Source organism: Phocoena sinus, chromosome 3 (genome assembly GCF_008692025.1).
Source record: "Phocoena sinus isolate mPhoSin1 chromosome 3, mPhoSin1.pri, whole genome shotgun sequence".
Lineage (NCBI taxonomy): Eukaryota > Metazoa > Chordata > Mammalia > Artiodactyla > Phocoenidae > Phocoena > Phocoena sinus.
Genome location: NC_045765.1, coordinates 81,250,225 through 81,272,397, shown reverse-complemented (window position 1 = coordinate 81,272,397; position 22,173 = coordinate 81,250,225). Strand labels below are relative to the sequence as shown.

Here is a 22,173-nt window from a genome sequence, read left to right as displayed (position 1 = left end):
GAAGAAACCTGAGGAAGGAAGAAAGAGGTAAGACTGGCGAAAAACATTTTGTCTTTTTCACTTCTGCGTATGCCTGGTCTGATGAAATCCCAGTTCATCCAGTATGGCACAGATCAGTGTTTCCTAAGCTAAGCCTGATAGGCTTCCATAATTTGGGGAATGGGGAACTGAGATCTTAGAGCTGGAACAGGTCGTAAGGAGGTCATAAGGCCCAAAGGAGCAATCAACTAAGGAGCACCAAGACATCTGAGGAATTCCTCTAAAATGAAAGATAGAGACCAGAACAGGTAGAAAAACTTAAAGGGAACAGAGACTCTCTAAGGAGAATACTCAAAATAGTCCCTCTTTAATATACTGTGAAATACAGGAAACAGTATTGTATCCATAAAAAAAAAATAGGATAAAGAGAAACATTAAAAAACCTGCTCTGGAAAAAACATAGCATAAATTATAAGCTCAACAAAAAGAATGAATAATAAAGATAAGAATATCTTCTAGAAAGAGAAGCAGAGAAACAAAGAAATTTAAGATAGGAAAGAAAAGATAAAAATTAGAGGGCTGGGGGCTTCCCTGGTGGCGCAGTGGTTGAGAGTCCGCCTGCTGATGCAGGGGACACGGGTTCATGCCCCGGTCCAGGAAGATCCCACATGCCGCGGAGCGGCTGGGCCCGCGAGCCATGGCCGCTGAGCCTGCGCGTCTGGAGCCTGTGCTCCGCAACGGGAGAGGCCACAGCAGTGAGAGGCCCGCGTACCACAAAAAAAAAAAAAAAAAAAAAAAAAATTAGAGGGCTGGTGCAGGATGTTTGCCACCCAAATAATAGGCATTCTCAAAAGAGCAAAGAAAACACAGGGGGAGAAATCGTCAACAAAATGGTCCATGAAATTGTCCTCCAAACTGAAGAATGTGTTTCCTGATAGAAGGGGCTGACCAAGCATCACCTACCACAGAATTTTAAGACACACATCATTGTGAAATTTCATAACACTAGGGACAAAAAAAAAAAAAAAAAAGATTCTTCAAACTTTCAGAGGAAAAACAAAAGAGCACAAGTATAAAAGATTTGGAATCAGAATGGCTTCTGACTTCTCAAAAACAATGACAGACATTAAATTAGCATTGTCTTCAAAAGTCTGAAGAAGAATTGTTTCCAACTTAGAATTCTTTACCAACTATTAATGAAGTATAAAATATAAATGTTTTCATGCATGCAAAGTCTCAGAAAATTTATTTCCCATGCCTAATTTCTTAGAAATCTACTAGACCTCCCCAAAAAAGGAGTTAACCTAGGAAGAAAAATACATGGAACCATGAAACAAAGAGTGAAAACAAGTTAGAAGTGAAGCATAATGGTCTTTGGAACCAGTCTGGACTACAGCAGGTCAAAAAGCTCCAGCTAAGTTTTTCTGACTAAATTTGATGGAATATCTCTGCATCTTAAATTATTAAGAGGAGATTTAGATAATTAGCTAAGAAACTGAGGCTGAATTCATGATACGTAGAAAACTAAACAAAGATACAAAGTATTAATTTTAGGGAAAACAAGATTATTCAAGAAAAGAAAATTAGGCATGGCCCATTTGTGAATATGTAGTTTACATCATCATAATTCACACAAGTCGTATTTTAAAGAACAAATATGGATTCCCATATCAAGTAACATGATTAGATATCAGGATATATCTTCCAGCTGAAACAGGTTGTAAAGCTGAAATGACTATAGTTTTAAAGCCCTCCTTTAACACCCTGAATATCTGGTGAAATAGTAAAATTTGTGAATCTAAAATATGTCAGTGAGGAAGCTTGGAGCATCAAGCCACTTTTACCTTGAGATTATTGTCTGAACCTGGTAAAATTGAATTTTGGATTACATGACCTTGTGGGTTCTGGGAACAGAAGACAAATTTCAAGGACTGCTCAGGTAGGGAATTTTATAAAATATACCCTTATTTCAAGTGCTAGAATATTAGAGGGCTCTACCCTTTGTGTAAAGTTGAACCAGAAGTCTACAACCCTCAGAGTATTCTAAGAGAAGTTGCCTTGGAGATGAGTAAAGCAGTTCTAAAAGTATCTCCACAAATAATTTTCCAAGGAATACGGGCAACTCAGTATCTAAAATTACTAAGTATATCAGGAGACTACATACCATGAGCTGGAATTAACATAAAAAACAAAGCCACCAAGATTTCATTTATTGGAATTATCAGACTCAGAATATAAGTAATTATGTTTACTATGTTCAGAAAGAAAATATAAGGTAGAGAAAGAAAACCAAAAAACCAAGCAGATTTGAAAAAGAACCAGTTGGACATCTAGGAATGAGAAATGTTATAGTTGAAATAAAACAATTAAAATTAACAACAAATTAGTTAGAGATAAAGAGAGAATTAGTGAAATAGAAAAAACGTTAGATGACATTATAAAGCACAGAGGAAGAAACACATGTAAAAGGTGAAATATGAAAGAGAGACATAACATAAAATTGGATTCTCAGAAGAAGAGGAAAGAAAGAATGAAGCAGAATAAGCATTTGAAGTAATGGCTTAGAATTTTTGAAAACTAGATACTAACCAGTAGATTCCAAAATCCCAATGAGTCCTGAGCAGGAAAAATTATAAGAAATATACATATCAAGTAACATAATTAGATAATTAGACACATTACTGTGAGCCTGTAGAACACCAAAGATAAAGAGAAAATCTAGGAAAGTATTTTTTTAAGAGGCAGATTACTTTCAAAGGAGCAACAGTTAGGCTGAGAGCAGACTCTCAAGAATAATGCAAGACAATGGCATTCCTCTGTCCTCTGTGTATTGAGAAAGGTAATTGACAAGCTAACACACCATACCCAGCAAAAGTATCTTTCAAGAATCAGGGTGAAATAAAGACATTTAAAGACAAACATGAACCTAGAGAAGACCTTCATTAAGATAAATTCTAAAGGATATATTTAAAACAAAATGGGAGTGGTTCCAGATAGAAGTTCTGAGTTGGAAGGGAGAAAGAAGAATAAAGAAAGTGGTAAATATGTGAATAAACTTAAATAAACAGTAAAAAGCAATAATATTTTCTTGGAGTTTTAAGAGAAAATAAATATTCAACAATAGAAGCATATAGGTTGAGAGTGGGATGAATAGATTTTAAGTTTTCTAAGGTTCTTATATTGTCCAGAGCTAGGTAAAGATATAGATAAGCTTTAGATTTTGATAAATTAAGGATGTATGTTGTGACGTCTATCATAATCAGTAAAATAGAAAGCATTTAACTCTCAAACCTATAGATGTAAAATATAGAATGAGAAAATATTTCAAAAGGCAAGAAAAGAGAAGGTAATATAGAACAAGTAGACATATAGGAATAACAAAATAAGATGAAAAGAGATTAATCCTTCTATTAGTATTTCAATTAAATGTAAATAGATTAATTTCTATAGTTAAAGACATAAGTGGTAAGAGTGGATTGTAAAAATCTGCTTATGGGCTGTTTATAAGGGATAAATCAAAAACCAATGAGGGACTTCCCTGGTGGTCCAGTGGGTAAGATTCCATGCTCCCGATGCAGGGGGCCCGGGTTCAAACCCTGGTCAGGAAACTGGATCCCATGTGCATACTACAACTAAGAAGTCAACATGCCGCAGCTAAAGATCCCACATGCTGCAATGAATATCCCACATGCCGCAGCTAAGACCTGGCACAGTCTAAATAAATAAATAATAAATAAATATTTTAAGAAAAACAATGAAAAGCTTGAAAGAAAAACAATGGCAAAATGTATGTTAAGCCTTCCTCAACAAAAGAAATCTGGAGTAACTATAATAATAGGAAACAAAATTGTCTTTAAGTTAAAAAGTAGGGTGTGGGTTTTTTTCCTGACACCAAATAGATCACTCCAATACTAAGTCTCGTATTCTCTGACCCAACCAGGTGTCCTACAGTTCAATTCAACTCTGATGCTACCTGGAGTTAGCACAGACCCCACAAGTTAAGGCATCAATCCCACAACCCTGCCTCAACTTCAGAAATAACCCACAAAGGGGATCCCCAGGCTACCTGTACCTCTTCCTGGCCAACTGCAAATTCAGGGGTTTCCACAACACCCTTCTCAGGTTTTATAATTTCTAGAATGACAATAGAACTCAGTAAAGTGCTATACTTATTATTACAGTTTATTGTAAAGGTATAATAATTGAACAGCCAGATAAAGAGGTATGTAGGGCAAGACCCAGAAAATCCCAAGCACAGGAGCCTCTGTCCCCATGGAATTGGGTTGCACCACCTTCCCAGCACATAGATGTGTTCACCGACTTGGAAGCTCCTGAACCCCATTGTTAAGGGGATTTTATTATGTAGCTGTGGTTGATTAAATCAACTGCTGATGGCTGAACTCAGTCTCTTGCCCCTATAACTGCCCTTCTCCAGTCCGTTTGAGTCATCTCATTAGTATACAAATGATACTCTTACTCAGGAAATTCCAAGAATTTTAGGAGCCCTGTGCCAGGAAAAGGGAGCAAAAGCCAATATATATTTTTTATTACACCACAAAAACTTCAAAATGGTGAAGGATTAAATTCACCAAAAAGATGTAACAATTTTAAATTTGTATTTACCCAATAAAGAAAGTCTCAAAATAAATGAAGTAAAAATTGACACCTATAAGAGAAATATACCAATCCATAATCAGTATGAAGGATTATTAGAATATTTCTCATTAATTGCTGGAATAAGCAGACCAAAACAAACAAACAAAAGCCAAAATAAATAAGGCTTTGTAAGATTTGAACAACCCAATTAATAAACGACCTAATGGTCATATAAAGCAGACTCCATCCAACAACTATAAGATATACTTCTTTTTTCAAGTGTACATGGAACATTTGTAAAATTTGATCATGTACAGGCCATAAAACAAGTCTCAACAAATTTAAAAGGACTGAAATAACATAGGCCATGTGTTCTGAATATAATGCAGTGAATCTATAAATCAAAACACTACCAAAACCCCATATGATAGGAAATTAAGAACATACCTTGAAATAGTTCCTCGATCTAAGACAAAATTATGAAAATAATTTGAATTGAAATTCAAAATAATTTGAAGTGAAAGATTATGAAAATATCAATTGAAATGCAGCACTTAGAGGAAATTTTATAGCTTTTTATGCATATATTAGAAGATAAAAGAAAAAAGGCTGAGTTGAGCATCCATTCCAAGAATTTAGAAAGAGAACAGCAAAATAAACACAATAGAAGAGAAGAAAGGATATAATAAAGATAACCAAAATCAATGAAATAGAAAACAAGCACACAATATAGAGGCACAGTATAGACTAAAGATAGGTTTTTCTAAAAGATTTATGAAATTGATAACTTCCTGGCAAGAATGCTAAAGTGAAAAAAGATAAGGCACAAATAGTTGTTAAAGGAAAAGAAATAAATAAAGACCATTAGAGAGCAAGGATTGAATACTGAGTGGGAAAGGTTTACTGCCAAACAGGCAACCCAATCAAGCATGGAGTCCAGGAAGGCTCTCCAGGTTGAGGTCAGAGGAAAAGAAGACCATGAACTCTCTTGGTCCAGCGTTAGGAATGCAAAGCACCTGGGCACTGTTGATTAGCAATATCTGGGTTTGTTGGCTGAGATCATATGCTATGTAGGCGTAGCATGTTTGTAGCAGGAATAGGGCATCCAGGGGCCTCTAATTTGCTCATATAGCAACTGAGTCAAGATTATGTCACCCAGTCAAGCCAAATAAGGGATTATTATACCCAGTATCAGGAGTGAAAAGCAGACATTGCTAGAGATGCTGCAAACATAAACAAAAAGAAGATACTATAAATAGCTTTCTGCTGGTATAATTAAAAGTTTAGAAGAAATAAGAAATTTCCAGAAAATAGAACTTACTAAAACTGATTCATTAAGGAATATAAAATCTGAATAGTAGATGGGCTTCCCTGGTGGCGCAGTGGTTGAGAGTCCGCCTGCCGATGCAGAGGACACGGGTTCATGCCTCGGTCTGGGAAGATCCCACATGCCGTGGAGTGGCTGGGCCCGTGAGCCATGGCTGCTGAGCCTGCGTGTCCGGAGCCTGTGCTCCACAACGGGAGAGGCCACAACAGTGAGAGGCCCGCATACTGCAAAAAAGGAAAAAAAAAGAAAAAAATCTGAATAGTTTTATAATGCATTAAGGAATATAAAATCTGAATAGTTTTATAACTAAGAATGAAATTAAAACAGTAATTAAAAAAAAATCTTTCCACAAAGAACACTCAAGACCCAGACAACTTCACCAGCAAGGTCTACCTAACACTGGAAGAACAAATAATTCCAGTCTCACATAGACTCACACATAACCTTGATACCAAAACATGAGAGGTACAGTGTAAGAAAGAAAAATTATAGGCCAATTTTACTTTCGAACAGAGATGCAAAAATCATAAACAAAATACTAGCAAACCAAAATCAATAATATGTAAACAAGATATCACACACTTTGACTATGCTGGTTTGTCTCTTGAATGCAAGCTTGGTTTAACATTGGAAAATTAATATAACCTACCACCTTTTAAAAGCTTAAACGAAAATGCCAACTTTTCAGGAATAATTCTATTTTTTGCTAAGAAGCTGGAATCAGCATTCAATTTTTGTATTCCTATTTGAGTATTCCCCACCTCCCCTGACCCTTCCCTGGCATTTTCCCATTTTGATTAGACTAATTTTCATCCAAGAAATACGACCATCCCTATGGGCATGCCAACCAAAGGATGTGTATGATGCTTCTCACCACAGAGAATAGGTCCAGATTACCATTATCCCCATTTAGTCTTATGGTACTTAAAAATCAGTGACTACCAAGGACTTACTGAATACATGGTCCATTAATATGCCTTGTAAGAGAAGGATAAGTTGATCCAAAATACCAAGAAAAACAAATCTTTTTAAAAAAATCTTAAAGTCTTGTAGACCATAGGTGTTACCCCTCCCCCAACCCCAAGCCAGCCTCAGGGTCAAGTGAAACTCGGTTAACTCTTCTTTACTCCAATGCCTCCTCATTTTAACACACTTTCCCTAAATTCTCCTTTGAATTCTTTAGCCCCGAATCAACCCTCTCGCTTATGTCCTTCATAGGTCTAGTTTAGACAAACCAAGATAACAAGCTGCCAAATATTATTTTTAGTTTTTTAAAAAGGTTAAAGATGATTAGCACCGCATCTTTATTAACTGCTGAAGGGCAGACACTTTGCCTTTTATATTATAGTTGGTAAAGAACAGAACAATAGACTCTCAAACTGGAGAAGAATTTTAAAGGCTGTTAGTTCTAGCTATCCCTTTGGTTGTCTCTAAACTATCTTCCATTTAGTGTTCTCAAGCCTGTGCTTAAATACATTAAGGACTGTTGAATTTACTTGTACAGAGTGGAACATTAAGAAATATCCACTAATGATGATGATGTTGGTAAGCGCACTTCAATAAGAAATACATTTCTTCATTTCTTTCTTTCTTGTCACCTATCAATAGTCTTGGGGTCAGGGGAAAGGGGAGGGAGTTGCATTTCAAAATGCATCTTCCACTGTATTCCTAATGTTCCATTGAAATTCAGTGTATTGTCCCCAGATAGGACACGTGTGACCTGTATTCAAAATAGGATGCTAATAGACTCACTTCCTAAAGATTGCCAAAGGCCAAAGAACTGACTTTTTTTATTGGAGTAGAGTTGCTTTACGATGTTGTGTTAGTTTCTGCTGTACAACGAAGTGTAGCAGCTATATTTTACATATATCTCCTCCCTCTTGACCTCCCTCCTACTCCCCCCCACCATCCCACCCATCTAGGTGAGCACTGAGCTGAGCTCCCTGTGCTATACAGCAGGTTCACCTCCCCTTAGTAGGATATGTGCTTCGAATTACTTTTTGTTTTTTTGTTTTTTCTCAGAAGGATACATAGGTTTTTTTAACTATCCTTTCCTACCCAATTCTCCTTGAGACCACAGACACAGATTTTAAGACAATTGGCCTGTGTTTGCATGTAATTTGTGCTGTAGGAAGCTAGAGGCCCTCATGGGAATTGAGCTCCTGAATTTTGTACCAAGAATTGACATTAATAAATGACCAAAGACTCATATGGTGATTCTCCTTTGGACTAAAGGATTTACTGCTGCTTCTGTTGATGTTAGTATTATCTAGAAATAGTAAATGTGCTATGACAGGGAAGGCTGACACCTGGCAGCCAATTTTTTCAAATTCCCCTGTGCTTCTTTCTGTTGGTGGGGTAGTTCTGAATTCAGAAAGGTAGCTGCTTCCAGTGTTTCGAAAGGAGTATTTTCTCTCTTGCCACTGAAGGTAATAAATTAGGCAGTGTTCTCTAAACAATCCACATAAATGAAAGATTAATGACCACTCATAAAATACTGTTAATACATGTCTCAGGATCCCCTAAACACTCTGCATTATCACCTGCCTGTGATGTGATGAGAGGCCCCGGGCATTCAAATGAAGGATGGAAAAGAAAGAACTGGAGGTAGAAAACAGGGGTGTCTAGGGTGGCCAGAGCACAAGTCTGATGAATAAATCATATCTACTCAGCCCTTGCTGCTGCCACTGCCGGGCTGTGCAGATTTCCTTACGGTACTGGCCACAGGTGTTAGGAAGGCCAGGTGTCCTCTGGACATAGGAGTTGGCCAAGTAGAATAGAGAAGCAAAGTCTATCAAACCTGATAACCAAAGACTGTGAGTTGTTAATGGACTATTCCATACTCAGAGAAACATAACTTTGGCCGTGACCTAATTGGCTATTTTTATTGTCTATAATGCTGATATTAAGTATAAAACTATTGATGAAAATTTAGCCACTGGTTAGGTGCCAAAAGTTTGTTTTTTAAAAATGGGTAATTTTGGACTTCCCTGGTGGAGCAGTGGTTAAGAACCTGCCTGCCAACGCAGGGGACACGAGTTCGATCCCTGGTCCAGGAAGATCCCACATGCCACGGAGCAAGTATTGAGCCCACGCGCCACAACTACTGAGTCTGCTTGCTGCAGCTACTGAAGCCCATACGCCTAGAGCCTGTGCTCCACAACAAGAGAAACCATGGCAATGAGAAGCCCTCGCACCACAACGAAGAGCAGCCCCTGCTAACTGCAACTAGAGAAAACCCACGCACAGCAACGAAGACCCAACACAGCCAGCAATAAATAAATTTTTTAAAAATTAATTAAAAAAACAGCTCATAAATAAAAAAAAAAGACTTGGTAATTTTAACAGGTATGTTTCAGAACCTGGGAGGTACACATTTCTCTCACATATTTGTTCCCTAATAAATTGTCCAAAATGGGTTCCAAATAACTAAAGTTGTGAAGTGTGACCAGATAATTGCTCACATTTCTGGATCAGTTTGTCATATACCAGGGATCGTCTCATACGTTCTACATATTTTACTCTTATTTAACTCTCACAGAACCTCTATGAAATACGTATTATTATCCCCATTTTAAAGATGAGAAAACTGAAGCTTAGGTTAAATAATTTACTTGAGGTCTCATAGCTGGTCATGGTGACTCTTGGCTTGACCTCAGTGAATCTGACCACAAAACCCCAGCTCTTAACTACTATTCTATGCAAATGAGCAAAGTCTATAAAATGAAGCTAAGAGAGAGAAAATATCTTTTTTCTTAAAATGGAAAAATGACTTTACTATTCATAGACTATGGGTGGATCTATGTAAGATAATATATGTAAAGTTGTTAGAACAGTGCCTGGCCCTTATTGGCTTTGAATAAATGTTAGCTGTCATGGTTGTTGTAGTATCTTTAAGGTAAATTTCAGGTGTTCCAAATGTTGGTTTGCCTGATTCTCACAAGGAGCTTGGCCCATGGGAAGGTGGCATAGTGCCTTTGGTGAATAAGTGCATTAATTGCAGGCTTTGGAACCAAACCTGGGTGGCACTTTGAAAATGGGATTAAAGCCCTAGCTTATAGCCAAGTACCCATCAGAGCAAGGATCTCAATGTTTGGCAGATTTTCTGTTGCAGCATCCTCTCTGAAAGCAGGGTTTTCCCAGTGATGTATTTTACAAAGATGTCAAATTGCCACTTGTTTCCTGTGTTTTTCTGATAAGAGAAGCATTTGGAATCTGTGCTCTGCCACCTTTAAACACTAAACATTCAGATTTTTAAAAGTATACATCTTACTTCTTACTTCAGAGCACCCTAGAGGATTACGGTGGCAGATATTATGGCCTCCTTTGGTTCTGTGTATGCAGAGACCTCTAGGCCCAGGGAGTGCTTTGACCTTTGGTATTTAACAGGATACTGTACAGTCACTGTCCTTACTGGCCTGGAGAGCAGCTGTTCAGTGGTTATTATGGACTGAATATTTGTGTCCCCCCAAAATTCACATGTTGAAGCCCTAACCACCAATGTGATAGTTGTTGGAGATGGGGCTTTTGGGAGGGGAATGGTTAGATGAGGTCATGGTGGTGGGGCCCTCATGATGGGATTAGTGTCCTTATATAAAGAGACATCAGAGAGCATGGTGAGCATGGGAGACAATAGAACATGGTATCCATGTTCAGGAAAAGAAAACATGGCCATCTGCCTGTGGTCAACAGGCTTCTTTTGAGGTGAGCAAGGGAGTGAAAAGAGACTAGCATGAGGCTGAGAGTGAGCCTCTAAACCTCAGGTACCATCATGCTTCAAGGGGCAAAAGGAAGATAGTTACTAGACCTACATTTTTGAAATTTTTCAGTGAGTTCTTCCAAATTAAATGGCGAATTTTGCCTCAGGAATGTTGGGTTTTATCCAGAAAAATGTAATGTGAAGACAGATTAAAAGAAAGTAATGGGAATAGTCTACTGTGTTTTTTTAATTGAAGTATAGTTGATTTACAATGTGTTAATTTCTGCTGTACAGCAAAGTGACTCAGTTATACACATCTACTGTATTTTCTTTTTAAATACACTTTGTTTTTTTGTGGTCCATTTATGTGGATGCTAATATGATTGCCTTGGCTCCTTAGCAGAGGATCTGAGTTCTCAGCATCACTTCAGCAAAAATTGTTATGGTAATAGAGTGAGGGCCTTTTGATCTTGCTGATTAACATGGAGCTTGGCTAACCTGATTTTATAACTCTGCCTGAAACTGGGTTTTGGTCTGTTAATACAGCATAATACATTCAAATGAAGCTTCCTTGGGCTGTCTTATCCCAGAACTGTTGTGATTTATTATTTGAAATGAAGTTCTCATAAAGAACTTTGCATGAAGAAAAAGTTTAAGTGTATAATTTATTTTGATTCTTAAAATTAATCTCCATGTTGCTTTTCCTGGTTAAGAAGTGAAACCCTGGGGTACTACAACTGTGAATAATTCAGCAATCCATTCAATAAATGTGTGTTAAACTCCTGATATGTCTCAGGCTATGTGCAAGGTACTGGGGATACCGTGGTGAAACATAAAAGGCAAGGGCCCAACGCTATGCTTTTTTGCCTTATGTATGAGGTCATCAATGATTCAACCCATTTTTCAACTCTAAGATCGATCAGTCTTCTGGCCACACATTGCTGGGGCCAGGACAGAGAAAGTGTGGCAGCTAGGCAGACAGCATTCAGAGGAGCAGTGGGGAGGAAGGGCAGGCATTTTGGAGTCTATGTTGATATGGAAAGCAAAGCCACCCTTGCAGTACAGTTGATAGACTTTAATATTAAAATAAACTTTGGGCAATTGCAAACATAACAACAGAGTTGTCTGCTTTGGTACAAAGACATATCACCCCAGTTATACAGCATTGTATGAAAAAAGTGTGTCAGGCTGACTGAAGAAGATCAGCAGAACATGAACAGTAGAGGGAAACCATCTGAAGTGGTTCCAGACAAAGACAGTTTTCCTAATTCCATTGATGAAATTTACCAATACCCAATAAGGGAAGATTGGAAATTCACATCAGAAGCCGCTGTACATAATTTGTAGTTTGCTCTATGTAATTATACTCAAGTAAATTATAGAGGAATCTGTATATGTTCTCCTTTCATAGTACAAATTAAATCATTTTAACGAATCCCTTTTTTAAAATTAAAAGTCATGTATTAAAGACCCACCAAAATGAAAACTCCACAAGCAGGGACTGCAATTCATCATGCTCACTGCTCTGTCCCCAGAACAGTGTGTAGCTCGTTGTCATATTTTCTGGCTGCCCAGGCCTTTTGCGTACTCTTCTTATGCTTAGGAAAGGTCTCATCTTACAAATCCTACCTCCCCAAAGTGGAAGCCAGAAAACAAATTTCCCAGCCTCCTTTACAGCTAAGATAGAGGCATGTGACTCAGGATCCACCAGCCAGCTGCACCCACAAGGGACTTCTATTCAGAAGTGAACACAAAGAAGCAAGCTTTACCCCAAATCTAATTTTTCTAGCAAAGGTGGAGACTGAAGCATCAGTCTTTCTCCTCCAGTAAGGTTTCCCTGAATATCACCCATCCTTGAGGGCAGTCGGGTTTAGACCTTCTCTAGGTCTACTTTTCATTGTACTTACCCATGCTATTATAATGATTATCATCTTTAATTAGGTTTTAATCTGCTGTGATAGTTAAGATAATCCTAGCTGCTCTCACAAACCAAAAATATATGGTAGATCAATCACAGAAGAAGTTTCCCTTTCCTGATCACATAAAGTTAACATGGTACCTGGGTTCAGCCGACAGCCTCCTGGCAGGAGGTAATTCATGGATCCAGGCATCTTCCATCGTGCAGCTTTGCCAGCTGTACCACGTGGCTTCCAAGGGTGCCATGCCCATCTGAACCGGGCCAGAGGCAAAGGGCCTGAAGAATCACATGCTGTGGGTTTTATGAGCTAGCCTCTGAAGCTATGCTTATCACTTCTGTTCACATTCTATTGTTCAGAGCTCAGCCATGTGGCTACACCTAACTGGCAAACACAGTCTAGCTTCCCGTAGCTTCTTCCAGTTAAGAGTACATGGACACTAGAAAATTACGACAAAGTGCCATATCTAACTTTCTATCTTCTCTCTTGCTTCCATCCTCCTCGACTGGGAAAAAGGATGACAGTAAGAAGGCTAATCATACAGTGACACTGTGTAAATCACAGACAGCTGTAGCTCTGATCTGGATTCCCTTTTCTTGGCTCTTCTGTGCTTTTTGCTAAACATTTCTCTTGGGGTGCGGGGAAGGCACACATTCATTGGATAGTTATTTCTGAATGCTTTGCCTAAAACTGCTTTTATCTCCAAGCTCCCCATGTGTCACTTTGAAAGGGAAAGTGCTTAGCATGCAGCCTGGGCGCCACATGTGTTCTGACGCGCTGGCACGTGGATGAGTTAGGAGGTTCCAAATCATTGCCTCTTGGCCTCCCCCAGGCTAATATAGGAAACATCTTTTTTTCGCCCCTGCCTCTCCTGGACCTAGGTGCCTTATCAGCGGCCAGGGAAAGCTGGGAATACGACTCGGGAGCCAGGGACCTCCAGAGCCCGGACTTGCAGAGTCAGTCAGCCCTACAGAAGCTTCTTGAGTATGGGGGAAGCTCTTTGCATCAGCAGGCTGCTGCTTTCCACAAGCTGCTCACACAGTCCCCGCGTTTTGGCAACTCTGTAGGAGGAAGCTATCTAGAGCTGGCCAACACGGTGAGTCCTTTCTGGTTCAGAGAACACATCTTTAGGCCTGTGTGTATGCCAATACAAAATTTGAATTTTGAGCTCCAGGGGACATATCGGGTATTGTCTTTTTTATTGAGCTAAATGTTGTACCATTCCCAGCATTGCCAATAATGTTAAGGGCTCCAAATACTTAAGATTGGTGACTTCACTCTCACTACTGAGAACAGAGTGGTCGCCTAAAAAATGTTTTAAGTCTGTATGTTGTACAGATTTAATTACTAGAATATCCACAATGGCTTCACCATAGAATATTTTCTGGGACCAGACATTACAAGTTAATAGGATATAATTCTTTGTGTTCCCTAATTTGGACTTTACTCGTTTGAAAAGCAAACAAGAAAATATTTCATTGAAAGTTTGATCATTGTTTCTGCTTGTACTTTAAAAACATATTCTGTTGAAAACGATGGAACAGCTTAGAATTCCATTATGCTTAGTTTAAACTTTTTTACCTCAGGATGAGTTATTACCGTAATGACCTTTGGGTGAAAAGCTATTGTCTTCCCTTTTAAGCTAGAGCTGGGGAATGAGGTGGGGTTGGCTGATGACCTGGGCCATGTTGGGGTGACGTGCAGACAGTTTATAAATTAGTGTTGCTATCTAGCCACTGTGTGAAAGGTCCGTAAACCTACCTTGCTTTTTGAAACTGAAGTTTGAAACCAGAGGTGGTATAAGCATCTTGACAACTTCATTTACGTCTATTTACAATCTGCTTTGAGGTAGACTAGTGGTTTTCAGACTTCTTGTGTTTGAGGCATATTTTCTAACTCTGACATTTTTGGTGACGTGTTTGAAGGCACTAACAATCCTAAATACACAGCAAAAATTACACTACAATCATCAGACAAATCCCAATTAAGAGACATTCTGCAAAATACTTGACCAGTACTCTTTGAAATTGTCAAGGATATCGAAAGTAAGGAAAGTCTGAGAAAGAGAAACTCACAGCTAAAAGGAGCCTAAGAAGATCTAACAACTTCTTATTTGTGGTACCCTGGCTGGGACATCAGGTAAAAACTAAGGAAACCTGGATAAATTATGGATTTTAGTTAATAATAATTATCAGTATTGATTCATTAATTGTGATACTGTATCATAATCATGTAAGATATTCATAATAGGGGAAATTGGGTGTGAAGTATGTGAGAACTCTCTGTCCCATCTTTGCAACTTTTCTAAAAAAATTTTAAATATATTAAAAACATACACACACACAATCACTACTATGGTGTAACTATGTCTCATAAAACCTATAAAAGAACCCATAGTTATTCCACTGTTTGCCACTTGGTCACCCTTCAAGGACATTCTTGCTCAGTTTGAGTAGAACTATTAACTCTCCTAATCTCATCTTCCTGTGTGCCCAGGAGACTAGGCAAGTAGCAGGAAATAAGTCATCTTTCTCTGGCATGGGCCTGGATTTAGGCTCTGCTTTTACAAATAATTTGCAGCAAGTTGAACTTTACTCTTTACTATATCAGCTCAGCCTTTTTCAAGACAGACACTGATGTGGCAGTATGGGTTATAGCAAGAATCTATGTTACAGACTGATCAAAATTTAGTGGCCCCCGCTCTGAAGGGTTCAGGGCTTGAGGCCCACCAGTTTTCTTCAGCAGACCTACTGGTGAAAACAGCAGGAGTTGGCTGTTTCCTACCTCTGCTTGACTTCTTGATTCTTAACCTATCTAGTAACTGCTTGGATTTCGTTCTGTTCTCCCTTCAATCCTGGTCAGCCCCTGGGCTTCCCACAGCCAGGTTCTCTTTTTGTATTATTGGTGAAGTTTTGGAACTGATGGAACCCTGCCTGTGATGACCTTTGCAGAGGCCAGTTTGAGAAACATTCCCCTTACATGTTGAGCACCCAGCTCATGCAGGAGTGTTCACTTTATTAAAAGTCATGACCGGGCTTCCCTGGTGGCGCAGTGGTTGAGAGTTCGCCTGCCGATGCAGGGGATGCGGGTTTGTGCCCAGGTCCGGGAGGATCCCACATGCTGCGGAGCGGCTGGGCCCGTGAGCCATGGCTGCTGAGCCTGCGCATCTGGAGCCTGTGCTCCGCAACGGGAGAGGCCACAACAGTGAGAGGCCCGCATACTGCAAAAAAAAAAAAAGTCATGACCTGGGAATTCCCTGGCAGTCTAGTGGTTAGGACTCCACATTCTCACTGAGGAGAGCCCTGGTTCAATCCCTGGTCGGGGAACTGAAATCCCACAAGCCACACAGTGCAGCCAAAAAAAAAATAAAAGTCATGACTCATATACTTACATTTGGCACACTTTTCTGTATATATGTTGTTGATGAAAATAATCAATAAACAACCTAAAATAGTAATAGAAAAGTGTTTTATTTAAACCCAGCTGAGGACTATAGCTCAGAAGACAGCCTCTCAGATAGCTCTGAGGAACTGCCCTGGAGAAGCATGGTTTTCAGCACAGTTTTATATCTTGTCAGAACAAAGAACATTAAACAAGTCAGGGATACATTCCTTCAAGATTAAAAAAAAACAGATCAGCACATACATAGCGAGTCAGCATGGCCTTGGCAGCTGGGAAGGGTGTCTTATCATTGAGGGGGTACTAGCATTGGCATCCCAGAAAGGGAGGCATTTAATCTTTACTTCTAACATAAACATTCTTTACTTCTGACCCTTTTCTTTATTAATTAAAGCAGATGTACAGTATGTTTGATAGGCCACAAACAGGGTATTTTAATTAGCATAAAATTCAGGTTAACTCATGTATAAGCCAGAATGACTTCTCCACAACTCAAAATGTGAAAATCTTTTTTATCAATGTTATATGTCTATAAAAGCTTATAATGAACATATAATCAATGGTGGTGACCTATTCAGTAGTATTCATTAGAATATGTTGAATAAGTTTTTTTTTTTAAGTTATAACTCCACGAATGAAGAAATAAAGTTGTACATTCTCACTTAAGGTGAGCCTTGGTGAGAACCAGACCAAAATGCAAAAGCAGGGACTTGCAATCTATGACGGTGATTATGTTCTTTATTTTCTCACTGAATTGAAAATGCACAATTTAAAAAATATATTTTATTGAAATATACATGATTTACAATGTGTTAATTTCTGCTGTACAGCTAAGTGATTCAGTTATACATATACATGCATTCTTTTTTATATTCTTTTCCATTATGGTTTATCACAGGATGTTGAATATAGTTCCCTGTGCTATACAGTAGGACCTTGTTGTTTATCCATCCTATATATACTAGTTTGCAACTGCTACCCCAGAACCTCCCCTCCATCTGTCCCCCATCCCCCCCACCCCTTGGCAACCACAAGTCTGTTCTCTATGTCTGTGAGTCTGTTTCTGTTTCGTAGATATGTTCATTTTTGTTGTATTTTAGATCCATATATAGGTGTTATCATATGATATTTGTCTTCCTTTTTCTGACTTACTTCACTTAGTATGATAATCTCTAGTTGCATCCATGTTGGTGCAAGTGGCATTATTTTAACGGCTGAGTAATACTCCATTGTGTATATATACCACATCTTTTTTTTTTTTTTTTTTTTTTTTTGCGGTACGCGGGCCTCTCACTGTTGTGGCCTCTCCCGTTGCGGAGCACAGGCTCCAGACGCGCAGGCTCAGCGGCCATGGCTTACGGGCCCAGCCGCTCCGCAGCATGTGGAATCTTCCCGGACCGGGGCACGAACCCACGTCCCCTGCATCGGCAGGCGGACTCTCAACCACTGCGCCACCAGGGAAGCCCCACATCTTTATTCATTCATCTGTCAATGGACATTTAGGTTGCTTCCATGTCTTGGCTATTGTAAATCGGGCTGCTATGAACATTGGGGTGCATGTATCTTTTAGAATTAGAGTTTTCATCTTTTCTGGATATATGCCCAGGAGTGAGATTACTGGATCATATGGCAACTCTATTTTTAGTTTTTTAAGGAACCCCCATACTGTTTTCCATAGTGGCTATACCATTTTACATTCCCACCAACAATGTAGGAGGGTTCCCTTTTCTCCACACCCTGTCTAGCATTTGTTACTTGTAGACATTTTAATGATGGCCATTCTGACCGGTGTGAGGTGATACCTCATTGTAGTTTTGATTTGCATTTTTCTAATAATGAGCAGCTTTGAGCATCTTTTCATGTGCCTTTTGACTATCTGTATGTCTTCTTTGGAGAAATGTCTGTTTAAGTCTTCTGCCCATTTTTCAGTTGGGTTGTTTTTTTGTTGTTGTTATTGAGTTGCATGAACTGTTTGTATATTTTGGAAATTAAGCCCTTGTCGGTTACATTATTTGCAAATATTTGCTCCCAGTCCATAAGTTGTCTTTTTGTTTTGTTTATGGTTTCCTTTGCTGTACAAAAGCTTATAAGTTTGATTAGATCCCATTTGTTTATTTTTACTTTTATGTCTGTGGCCTTGGGAGACTGACCAAGTCTCAGAGAATGTTTTGTCTATGTTTTTTTTAGGATTTTTATGGTGTCATGTCTTATGTTTAAGTCTTTAAGCCATTTTGAGTTTATTTTTGTGTATGGTGTGAGAGTGTGTTCTAACTTCATTGGTTTACAAGCAGCTGTCCAGCTTTCCCACTACTACTTGCTGAAGAGACTGTCTTTTCTCCTTTGTATGTTCTTGCCTCCCTTGTCAAAGATTAATTGTCCAGGGGCTTCCCTGGTGGCGCAGTGGTTGAGAGTCCGCCTGCCGATGCAGGGAACACGGGTTCGTGCCCCGGTCTGGGAGGATCCCACATGCTGCAGAGCGGCTGGGCCTGTAAGCCGTGGCCGCTGAGCCTGTGCGTCCAGAGCCTGTGCTCCGCAACGGGAGAGGCCACAACAGTGAGAGACCCGCGTAACGCAAAAAAAAAAAAAAAAGATTAATTGTCCATAGGTGTGTGGGTTTATTTCTGGGCTCTCTATTCTTTTCCATTGATCCATATGTCTGTTTTTGTGCCAGTACCACACTGTTTTGATTACTGTAGTTTGATTACTTACTGTCTGAAGTCTGGGAGAGTTATGCCCCCTACTTTGTTCTTTTTCCTCAGGATTGCTTTGTCAATTCTGGGTCTTTTATGTTTCCATATAAATTTTAGGATTATTTGTTCTAGTTCTGTGAAAAATGTCATAGGTAATTTGATGGGATCGCATTAAATCTGTATATTGCTTTGGGTAATATGGCCATTTTAACAATATTTATTCTTCCAATCCAAGAGCATGGGATATCTTTACATTTCTTTGAATAATCTTCAGTTTCCTTTATTAATGTTTTGTAGTTCTCAGCATACAAATCTTTCACCTCTTTGGTCAGGTTTATTCCTAAGTATTTTATTTTTTTGATGTGATTTTAAAACGAATAGTTTGTTTACATTCCCTTCTGATATTTCATTGTTAGTGGAAAATACACAACTTAAAAATATGATTTAAACTGATAGACCCTTGATAACTCCTTGGACCCTGTGGTAAAGGGACTTTTGAACCCCAATTCCTCATCCTTTCCTATATCTTCACTGTTTGTCATGTGACTTTGGTGTCTTCCTGTCAAATATGTGAGAAGTAATAAAAGATTGTTGTTTTAACTATTGTGTTTAGGGTGGTTTGTTTCATAGCAATAGTTGACTCAGGGTCTGCTCACAGTGGTCCATGGAGCCCAGATTGAGAAATACCCCTTATAAGTGGCCAAAGACAGCCAATAGCCTCTCTAAAGTGCACACTTGGCAATCCCTTCACTTATAAAAGCATATTAAAAGTAATTTATGTTCCTTCTAGAACAAATCCTGAACTAATACAATTAGATTCTGGGGTTTGGGTTTGTTTTTTTTTTTTTAAAGTAGCTACTAAGAGCAAAAGGCATTTTATCAGTGCCCAGTTAGGAGACAAGAAGCACACACTAATTCACACAGGGAAAGTTTAACATAAAAAGTGATTAACTAGTAGCAGGGGATTACCTACTGAGGAGTTAGGAAAATCTAGTGAATACAGGAATAGTAGACATGAAGACCAGTCACTCCCTCTAAAACTGAGTCAAGTACCCAAGGAAGGAATATATTTGGAAGAGGGCCTCCCTTCACCCAGGGCTGAGATTCAGACCCCCTTGACAAGGAGTGGCTGGTACCCACTGGACGGCAGAGAAATTCCCTGAGATGCCGTGGGCCAGGGTTGGCAGCAGGAAGCCAGCTCTCTGGAGTGTCGGCCCAGCTGGCTGGGATGCCACCCACTGGCGCATCACTGAGAAAGTGCCCAGAGAGGAATTCACTGGGAAGCTGCCCACCAGAGTGGTAGCAAAACGCACCAAGAAGTGCCCTAAATGGTGGCACTGAAACTTACTGGGGATGAGTGCCACTGCATGTCCTGTGCTACTGGCCCTGGAAAGAGTCCCGAAGAACCAGCATTCCCTTTCTCCCCCAGTGGCGCTCCAGTGCCTCTGCTGACAGGGGACAAATGTCCACCTTCAGGATCATAAAGCAGGGCAAGGAAAGATGGGTTTGGAGATAAGAGAGGTAAACTGATAACTGGCACAGGCATTTTTAACATTGAGAAGCTTCTGATAGCATCCTACACAAGATTTACCTTTCTAAGCATCCCTTCTTTTCTTCTACTACCAAATACCTGTCTTCTTCTCCTTCTGCCAGACACAGTGCCTATTATGACTTTGAGGCTTAACACACTGTTTAAAATGCAAAGGCAACAAGATGATGTTGTACATAGAAACCTGTGGCAATTAGGGTTTTATCTGAGAAGCAGAATGGCTAACCATGATATAGAATAAAGGATCTACAGAAACAGACTCACAGACATAGAGAATAGACTTGTGATTGCCAAGGGAGAGGAGTGGTGGTGGAAGGATGGATTGGGAGTTTGGGATTAGCAGATGCAAACTATTATATATAGGATGGATAAACAACAAGGTCCTACTGTATAGCACAGGGAACTATATTAAATATTCTGAGATAAACCAGAATGGAAAAGAATATGAAAAAGAATATATATATGTATAACTGGATCACTTTGCTGTACAGCAGAAATTAATGCAACATTGTAAATCAGCTATAATTCAATTAAAAAAAAGAATAAAGGATCTATGGTGAAGCAATCTATGCAGGCTGTTGTTCTGCGTCTGTGTTGAGTCTAAAGTTACTCTAGGTCTATCAGATCAGCAGATAAGAAGGAAAGCTGGATGTAGAGGACAGCAGGACAAATGGGAATGCATGAACACAAATTGAGACCCCATGAGGACAAATTGGAACCCACTTCTATCTCTGAACCATGTCCAACCTTGATGCTGTGGATGACCCACAGGAGAGCTGGCACCCATTATCAGGGAACCACACACACATCTAGTCCGGGACTCAGAGAAGCTGAAGGAGGTGGCCTTGGGAAGTTGGAGTTGCTACAAGTCTGATTCACCAAGTAGGTAAGCAGCAGATTGGCAACAACTTTCACAGCATAAATAGTATGACTTCTTCACTTCTACCTCTGGCCTTCACATGGAGTGTCTCGCTTGTCCAGACAGAACCATACAGGAAAGAGAACTCTGGGAAACATAGTTCCAGCTTAGCTAAGTTGACTTAGCACCCCAGAGCAGCAGAGAAACTGCCAGTGCAATCTGTACTGTATTCCTAAAACTATCAGCAAAGCAAAATGAAACACTTTGGGGCTTCCCTGGTGGCGCAGTGGTTGAGAATCTGCCTGCCAATGCAGGGGACACGGGTTCGAGCCCTGGTCTGGGAAGATCCCACATGCCGCAGAGCGACTAGGCCCGTGAGCCACAATTACTGAGCCTGCACATCTGGAGCCTGTGCTCCGCAACAAGATAGGCCGCGATAGTGAGAGGCCCGTGCACCGTGATGAAGAGTGGCCCGCACTTGCCACAACTAGAGAAAGCCCTCGCACAGAAACGAAGACCCAACACAGCCATAAATAAATAAAATTAAAAAAATATATACATTAAAAAAAAAAAATGAAACACTTTGGTTTAGTAGAGAAGAGATGCAGTGGAAAGGATATACTGCCTGTTTGCTGATGGATTTTCTCTCCAAAGATTTGTATTTCGGAGAAGAGTGCAAGTATAAATTATAATGTTATAGATTCTAAGTAGTGACATATTTAAGTATTATAAAGCATAAAACACAGCTGAAGTTTTATTTTCTAGCTACAACCCTGATAAATTACTGAACAAAGTATCAGTTTCTTCATAGATTCTTGCAGTCATGCTACTTGGTTTTTTAAGTACTTATTACCAGGTTTATTAATTTGTGTTAAGAAAAATATTGATAATTCATTGATAATGATTAATTATGACTGATTATACTAGAAAAGAAGTCATGTACAAGATATAAAGTATTTGATTTACAATAGCCAGGACATAGAAGCAACTTAAGTGTCCATCGACAGATGAATGGATAAAGAAGATGTGGCACATATATACAATGGAATATTACTCAACCATAAAAAGAAACGAAATTGAGTTATTTGTAGTGAGGTGGATGGACCTAGAGACTGTCATACAGAGCGAAGTAAGTCAGAAAGAGAAAAACAAATACCAT

At 39.3% G+C, this 22,173-nt stretch overlaps 1 protein-coding gene across 1 annotated transcript in view; it reads left to right on the top strand.

Annotated features, from left to right (window-relative positions):
• The window catches only part of MCC (MCC regulator of WNT signaling pathway), a 443,929-nt gene that overhangs the window by 93,089 nt on the left and 328,667 nt on the right, over positions 1-22,173 (top strand). Inside the window, 1 exon segment of the mRNA XM_032626783.1 lies at positions 13,399-13,613. Coding sequence (XP_032482674.1) covers positions 13,399-13,613 — 215 coding nt within the window.